Source organism: Diachasmimorpha longicaudata, chromosome 1, assembly GCF_034640455.1.
Source record: "Diachasmimorpha longicaudata isolate KC_UGA_2023 chromosome 1, iyDiaLong2, whole genome shotgun sequence".
Taxonomy (NCBI): domain Eukaryota; kingdom Metazoa; phylum Arthropoda; class Insecta; order Hymenoptera; family Braconidae; genus Diachasmimorpha; species Diachasmimorpha longicaudata.
The window spans coordinates 10,427,425-10,436,192 of record NC_087225.1 but is presented as its reverse complement, the minus strand read 5'-3'; the positions used below and the strand labels follow the sequence as shown (position 1 = coordinate 10,436,192).

The window sequence follows — 8,768 nt, the reverse complement described above, 5'->3', positions numbered from 1 at the left end:
GGGGGGTGTGCGACGGACTGGTGGGGTTTGAAGGAGTGGAGGTAGTGGAAGCTATCTCAAGTAGTGATAAGATCGAATCGTTCTAGTCACGTTTTTCTCCATTACAATTGATTATAATTATTCTAGTTCTTGGTTATTGTTCTAGAGGTATTCGTGATAGTGTGCATAATTTTAAAAATTTTCTATTCGACAAATGAGCTCTGGTGATATTTTGACTGGCCGAAATGAACACTTGCATAGCGAATTCCCAGTAATTTATTGCAGAATAAATTTTAAAAAGTTCTAATAATTTTTACAATATTTTTGTTGTAAATTTAGAAACTTGCATTTATTTCAATGGATTATCCATGTGATTTGTTCTATTCAGGAATTCTATGAGAATTACTCGTCCTACATTTTCCATAAACTCATGCTGTCAATGAGAATAATTCATCGATAGAATCATCCGAAAAATAAAAAACCAAACCCTTATAGTATAAACTAATGGTAACTCCTGTCATAATATTGCAAACAATTGTATTCATCTTTTATATACAATCTATAATAATCATTGCAATGACTAATATACATATCACAGATACAAATGCGTCATATTTGCTCTTCACGCACAATTGTAACTAATAATCTAACCAAAAGTTGATTGTTGAAACACACAAGTAAAAAAAATCAAGATATTTGCTGTAAAAAAACACTCAAATCATGTCAGTTAGGCACTGACATTTGAATTACCGATAAAAATATTATTCTGAATAAATTATGCCATAGATGAACTCAAAAAAAATTTCCTAGGGTTTTTCATCAACGTCAGTCTCCGTTGAATTTGTTGTTATTTGAAGAGGAACTGAAAAGAGCTCCTCCCAGGGAGGTTGAATTGCGTTGATCACGGCCTCTGCGGCACCTGCGGAGACAAATTTCAAGGTCCACAACTCCTCGACACCGGCCACTTCGTCGAGAAAACTCAGGGCCAATGTATCCTCAATGAAAATCTGGAAAATCCCCAAATTACTTAGATATTCTTAAAGTACCAAAATAAAATCCAAATTAAAGAAAATTCCTCTGCGTAAAACTAGAAATGAATATCTTCAAATCCTCGGTCAACTCACCACTTCGATCAAATTACTAATGCCCTGCTCAGCGAGTTTGACTGGAGTCTCCACCGAATCAGGCAGTAACCAGTGAACGTTATCCCCTGTCAGAATGATCGATGATGTTGTGACCACTAGTCCTCCAATGTTGATGGGCTTGACCTTTTGTTTCTCCAGTTGCAAAGCAGCTGACGAGAAGAGCGCAAGTATCCTGACGGCATCCCCAGCCCTTTTATACTTCGATAAAGTCATGAGACTGTGAATGGCCCCAGTGCACTGTTCAGGTACCAGAAACTCTAGTTCACAGCTAGGGGGCAGTGATAATTCCGTCAAATAGAGAAGCAGATTCGAGGTCCGCTGAAAGTCCTGAAGGATGCACAGGAGAGTAAGACTAGAGGGCTCTTCTCCGATTTTATTAGGCTGCTGTAGTTCAACAACCAATCCTTGCTTGAAAGGCAGTGGAGAAAATGTCCTCAATCTGTCCATTGTCCAACTGATCTCCTTCTGTAGCCAACGCTGGGGATCTTCGCCCTCTGGTCCTGTTATTCTCAGAATGTATATCTTCGAGGTGGTGAGGACCATGCATCCTGGGAAGGGACGCATCTGCGTCCTGATCAATATATCAGACCTCAGGAGCAATATGAGCTCCTCATTCTCCTGCTCGAAGACATTGAGGATTAGGTGCAATTTGATTCTGTGGTCGAGACTCTTGAAGTCTGTATAGGAGTACTGAATATTACTCGTCGAGGAGAATTCTGGACCATCATCTAATTTCAGGGGAGAGCCTCTGTTCGTTCCTATTTTCATACTCTGTAGGAGACCTTATTAAGAAGGAATTTCAGAAATTTAAATCATTTTAAAAGACCTGAAATTATTTCTGTCAAATAATTACCTCCAAGCATTGACGTTAAATTAGACACAGTTGTGTTAATATGTTCGCTGTCACTCCCAACTAATGTACTGTCACTCTCAGACACACTTCTATTATTATGAGACTGCCCAGAGACAGTGGAGCCCTGGAGATTCTTGTTCTCGTACGCAGTGCAGATACTGTCAGTCAAAGAACCTGAGAAATTATGGATCAATGTTACGACAATCGTAATGAGCAGTGATTAATGATCTATTGATGAAAGTGATTGTATTATTTCGATCGAACCTGATGAACTACTTTCAGTTAGACCCGCCATAACAGGAGTGGTGTCTGGAATTGTTAATAAAGTAGGAGCAACTGCTATTCGCCGCTCTTCTGAGGATCTTTTCCTACTCGGTGTCGATGTTGACCTGAGTCGTAAAATGAAGTAAGTGTAGAATCCTCGGTAGAATCGATGTCCATAAATTTAATTGACTTTATCTCATCTTCCGCAATATTGTGCAGAATATTTTGTCAATATCTCTTAAACCACGAGGTTCAAAGATGTTATAAAAAGATTTTCCGAACTTACGACCTCCTCCATAAAAAAGTTTTATGCCCCTTTAATCTCAACAATTTTCATCTCGAGATATTCGCAAAATATTTCATCTTGAAAAACGGTTTGCTCTACAGAAAGTAATAGACCTTTAAAATTTATTTTTATTTACCTCGAGCCATCATCCAGCACCTCAATGCTACTTTGACTTGGATTACTCAGAACCTCAATATCACTCTCGTACTTCTTCGTGACAGTGCTTGTAGAAGGGGTCGACTCCCGCGACTCCTCAAGGCTCGTCGCTGAGCCTAAAACCAATCAAAAATAAAATCAATAAAAATCATAAATACTCAACGATCATGGAAATACTGATGCTGATTGTTTCATCGTGATGTAGGTGATATGATAATTTAAAATAAAAACCCAGTGAATTAAAGGAGCTCTTAGAACATTCTATTGAGTTCTTATTGAAAAATTCGGCATATTAGAAGCACATTTTTTGTAGAAAAACGTTCTCATTGAAAATATTTTTTTTTTACTTTTTTCAAACTACTTAAAAAAAAACATTTACCAAATTTAATTGTCTATGCAAGTGGTTCTCGTGAAGTATTGGATATTGAAAAGAAACATCCGGTTTAGCTTTGGAATTTTGCGACAGGACAAACTAAAAACTGATCGAAATTCGATAGAATTTTCCAACGAATTCACCAGATTTTTCAGTGATATATTTCCGCATGTGAAATGCAGAGCGCTAGTGATTTCCAGATCTTGTTTTAATGAACATAATTAGTGGATAATTGAAAATTTTGAGTATGAACAGTGCTGTAACAGTGAAAATACTTGTGACTGAAAGCTTACAGCTGACTTGGGCTTGGGCTTGAGAGTCGGAGTACACCATAGAAGTGGACATAGCACCCTCTGTTCCACCTGCACCGGGGGATTAGTATGTTATATAATTCCCAATTCAATAAATCGAACAAATGCTATGAATAAATTGAACAATACAAAAAAAACAACACAGTTAACAAATTAATGGAAAATCGAGAAGTTACGCTAGAAAATTCCATTCCCATTCCATTAGTGGTTTTTAAAATTATTTCGGTGGATTTTCAATAAATATTTCATGAAGAAAATAAATAAAATTTTCTTTCGTTTTTATATATAATTTTCTCGGACGTAAATAGATTGATAAATTGATTAAAACCGTGAAATAACTATTTTATTGATTGACAAAAATTAATAAAGGTCATAAACCGAACTATTAGTGATAAATTAAAATTCTATGTGTTGCGCATATCATTGGTGCAACTAATAAAAATCGAGAGCAGCTGCAATCAATGCAGTAATGTTATTTTTATCGTCATTCTGCTAGAAAAATCGCTTCATGCAATTATTTTATCTGATACTCACCGATACTTGAGTGTGACGTAGAGTGTTTCAGATTAGTTGATTGACTCTCATCAGTGTCTCGCACTTCAGATCTGTCACGAATAGATTTTTGATTTTCTGATTTAATCTCGTCTAGATCCTTTACATTCTCCCCGTCTGATGTCAATAGTTCGTCGGTTTGAATTACCAGGGTACTTTTGCAGGACGGACACGTGGGAGCCTTCATACCTTACGTAAAAAGAATAAATGCGGAAGTCGATGAAAATTAAGTTTAAGGGGAAAACCGTAAAAAATAAAATCAAATTTAATATGACAAGTGGAATTGTTTTAGCAATTTTTAGACTTTTGTCATCAGCTTATACTATTTATTCCGTAAATATATTGATACCTAGTCGGTTGACATAGAAATGCCGCAAATTTCTTCTGACATTTTTTGAAAATGACTCGAAGTTCGGCGTTTACCGTCAAACTGTGATGTGAATGTGATACACTGTGACAAATTCTCTTCCCCATAAATTCCCAGAATTACCCCAGACAATATAATTTCCTTGAACTTTTACTCACTCGCTACAGAGACAGCCGAGACCCCGAGGAAATAATCTGGATCCTGTGAGAAGTGTGTCGAGCACTTCATGCACTTGAAAACCTTCAGTAAAATAGGTCTTGCCTTAATGAATTCGCAAACAGTTTTCACAATTTTCCCAGCGTCCTCAGCCTCGACAAGATAAGTTCTATTTTGTCGATCTCTCCTAGTAGTATCAAAGATGAAATCAATAGTGGGAGTCTCTCCCCGTCCCATGACACAAGACAAAACTGTTTCCGTAGACCATCTATACTTGATCGTTCCAGTAATAGAATCCCTCTCCTTGACGTCCTCAGGAGTGATAACCAGGAACAACTCTTCCAATTCCTCATTCTCCCTTTTCTTCTGAACCAAAAAGAGTTCTCCCTTCTCCTCCTCAGGGTCATAAGACAGCCCGATCTTCTCCGGCTCGATTCTCTCTCCAACTTTCTCACTTTGCTCTTCATTTTCCTGGACCCCTTCCCCAAGATTTTCTTCAATGTCCTCAATAATCCGATGATCCTCAGCACCTGAATCTTCAGTTGCAACAGAAACCGGACTGTCAATAAGAGGTGTCGAAGCCACAATTCTCCTCTCGATTCCCATGATATCCTGGACAAAACTGCCCGCATCACTGCTCAACCACCTCTCCCCCCCGAACTTCTCCCTCAACGCAAGCATCTTCTTCTTCGTCTCTAGATGATCCATCGATGACTCCAGGTACGAACTCTCCCTGACACTCTCACTCATCCTCTCCTCGACCTTCTCATCATCATCGATCACAGCCTCCATGACATTCTGCCTTCTCCTCTTCACGAATGACCTTTCCATGCTGTTCAAGGAATCTGTCATTTGGGAGGTGAGGTTCTCAGAGGTATTTGAATCAGAGTTAACTGAGCAGCAGAAAGAGTTCGATAAATCTTCCTTACAAGGAGACGGCACGGACGTCATCCTGAAGAGTCTATTCTCAGATACCAGAAGCTTCTCAGATTTCGACAGGGGTGAATGATCGAGAACGAACTTGCTCTCAGCCAATGATGAGTTGAGGTGCTTGATCGTTAAAGTCCTGTGGTGAATATGATAAGACAGAGGATTACCCTCCAATGTCACCCACAGCAAAGCCGTCATCGTCTTCAGAGGCCAGAGGACCGAGTGATTAACGAGACAGTTGAAGGACAGGTCCAGTTCAGCCAAGCAGTCGAGCCCCTGGAGGCCATTCAATGAATCTATGTAGTTGTTCTTGAGGACGAGGGTCTGAAGGGTTCGATACGTTCCCCGATTGAAACTGGGGACCATCTCCAATTTATTATAACCGAAGTTCACGTGTTTGAGACTGGGTACACAATCAATTTCCACCGCTGTTGATATGAAATTGTGGCTTAAGTCGAGGGTCTGTAGCCAGGGGGCCAGTTCCAGGGACTTGTCGAGTCGTCCGAGACCGTTATAAGGAAGGGACAGGCGGTTCAGTGAGGCCCAAACAAACCCAACACCTGCGTCACCTCCGCAGGCTGTCAGGAGACGGCCTATCGAGCCCACTCCACCTCCCCCTGTGCAGGAGATCGACTCCAATTGGCCTCGCACCCCCTGGATACCCGTCACCAGGTCTATGCAGACCTTTTGGAACTCCAAGTACTTCAAATGCCGGAATTTTGTAATATCTATCGTTGTTCTTGGGTCGTTGGGTGTCTGGGAGACTTTCAGGGAGATGGTTTTCTGGACGAAGTCGTGGAGGAACTTTAAATCCCTGAAGACTTCTATTTCAGAGCTGTTACAGACCTGGAAGGAACTCTCTAAGTCCTTCGAATCATCCACGATCAGAGAAAAAGCGTCGTTTAAATTGTGGAGGAGTTTTGTCGAGAGTGAGAGTTTGCTAGAGCCACTGAGAACCTGGTCTCCGTTCTGTCGGAGGAGACCAGCTAGCTCCAGGATCTCTTGCATGCTTGGCATGCCTATTTTTGTAACTGACATTATGGCAATTATGTCTGCAATAAAAATTCCATGGTTTTTCTCAATTCAGTGGTTTGTTTCCTCGATTTTGAATCATTGAATCGAGATTGATGAACCCAAAACGAGGAAAAAACAACAGGGATTTATAAAACAGGTTTTATAAATCTCGTTGAAGAATTAAAAATTGATGAGTTACGGAGAATTAAAAATGTTTGTATTGTAACGTCACCATATCCAAACTCGACCCAATTTTTGCAAATATCTGCATTCAGAAAAGGTACTATCTCATGTGAAACAGAACTTATTCATAGGGATATTCTGTAGACATGAAGATAGATGATAAATGTTCAGCAATTCTCAATATTCATCAATTTTCGTAGATGTCTATAAAATATGTCTATAAGCATAACTATATGAAAATAGTAATTAGGTCTTTAAAACCATTCACTCTCCAACACATTCACAAAATTCTGGTCTGTAGAGGCTAGGAATTCCCACAAATATTTTTCTGACATGCCTAGACTATTTGATCATGAAACATGATTTCTTAATAACCATATTCTCGATGCGAGCACATTTTCCCCGAATAAAGTCAACAGAGCCTGTCTATAGAGCTCTTCTTGGATGTGTCATGTGATAATGAGATGAATAGACAAAAGAATTGGACGATGAAAGATACTTACGCGTAGGTCACCAATATATGCTGACAATGTAAAAATATTTTCTGACACAATATTGGAATATTGACAAATTGATCCTCCCATTATATAACGGAGTAATAATTCTTCATGGGATGCCTTGTTCACACTAGCATTGTATATTTCTTCACTTCCCTTTAGTCAATTGGCACTCGGTTTATTACACGAAATTTTGATGATTTTCAATATCATTCGTGTGTTCCACTTCTGCTGAATCAACTGCAACTGAGAGCTGATCTTTGTGTGTGTAGATTTGGAACAGTATTGGTTGTGTTTATATTTTGGTTGACGACGTACGCCCATATGATCAAGCCACTTCCGGTTTCATCCGAGACTAGCGCCACCGCAGCGGCGGCGTTGGCCTATTTTCCATTCACTTTTACTCATGAATATTACACTTGATGTGCTCGCTAGACGATTATCAAATATTTGATTATCGAATTCGTATGTAGGTAACGGACGGGTGAGTGCTTTTCGCAAAATGAACTAATACGATCGCATGAACTGAGTTGGTAGCTGTGTCTATCAGTTCAGCTTAAAATGTTTCGCTATTTACTGCCAGAATCGACGGTGGCGACTTCCACCGCCGGGGTAATTACTAACAGTAGCGTGAGCCAGTAGTGAGTCAGTAGTACTTCGAGACGCTGTGCGCGGCGTCTGTGTACCATGTGTTCCATCTGTGACACACAGAGGTCGCCATTGGATTCGTGAGACGATTTCCGATTTTTCTAGGGGTGCGGGAATGTTCTAAAATCGATTTTTTCCTTTTTCGGAAGGGGATGATGTCTGCGGGTGCCACTGTCTCAAAAGTACATCAAGTCCATTTCGCAAAGTCTACAATCACTAAAGAATGTCCATCAAGATTGACACATTTTACAATTTCTCCGGTGCATTCATCCCATCAGAAATTCTGCGATTTGCATCTCGAGTATTTTTTCAACTTTCATCCGACCGTATGATTATCATACAGCCTTCGTATAAATAATACCGCAGTCACTGAAACGTTAAACATCTCAGCATTCCCCAGAGGTATGTGGGCAACGCTTTTTGGAATTTCCTCAATTGATTAATCGAACGAGTTTGATTCTTTCCATTTTTATGTTCTCACGCCGGGATTTTTATGACATTCCAGATTTTTTCTATGAAACAGTATTCACGACGGCACTTGGCCTGGCGGATACGTCGCCAGACGTCTGGCGTCTAACAAATATTCTAATGATTTTAGTGATGTACCGTCAAATTCCATTAGTGTCATGGGGATTTTCCGTCGGTACTGGCAATTCATTCGGCGGGTCTGGTAATCCGGTTTGAGTTAATTTAAATCGTCGGGGTGAGTGGATTAAATTGCAACAATTTCATTGGTATCTTTATTTGACGAGGAAATCTCACGTACGTTTTATTAATTTAGTTGACATGACAAAAATTCCGTAGCTCTCGGGTTTTTCCAATGTTCGAGGCAGCCTAACAAATTATGAGCTTTCAATGGAATGATATGATCTTATTTAATTGAATAATTAAAAAATTATTTACATCCCTATTCATTATAGGGAATTGAAATTCCCATGGGATACCTAGAAGACAGAATCTCCATAAACATCGTTCCCTTACAAACACTTGGAACAATCATAAAATTCAAATTTTATAACAGATCGTTATCATCATCATTACGTTTCGAGAATCG

General features: G+C 39.5%; 2 protein-coding genes across 6 annotated transcripts in view; one reads left to right on the top strand and one right to left on the bottom strand.

The window, feature by feature from the left end:
* The window catches only part of LOC135164879 (non-homologous end-joining factor 1-like), a 52,352-nt gene that overhangs the window by 36,884 nt on the left and 6,700 nt on the right, over nucleotides 1-8,768 (top strand). The window lies entirely within an intron of this gene.
* Nucleotides 240-7,530, bottom strand: LOC135164784 (serine/threonine-protein kinase 11-interacting protein). 2 transcript variants are annotated; one of them, XM_064125458.1, is made up of 9 exons: nucleotides 7,073-7,530; nucleotides 4,445-6,424; nucleotides 3,902-4,108; nucleotides 3,350-3,418; nucleotides 2,664-2,799; nucleotides 2,242-2,366; nucleotides 1,978-2,151; nucleotides 1,104-1,906; nucleotides 240-986 (listed from the first exon to the last, which is right to left on the bottom strand). In XM_064125458.1, the coding sequence occupies exons 2-9, from the start codon at nucleotides 6,408-6,410 to the stop codon at nucleotides 786-788; spliced, it is 3,681 nt and encodes a 1,226-aa protein (XP_063981528.1). In that variant the 5' UTR covers nucleotides 6,411-6,424; nucleotides 7,073-7,530; the 3' UTR covers nucleotides 240-785. The 2 variants fall into 2 exon arrangements, with proteins under 2 accessions (XP_063981528.1, XP_063981535.1); XM_064125465.1 differs by lacking the exon at nucleotides 3,350-3,418 and having other exon boundaries at nucleotides 7,073-7,528.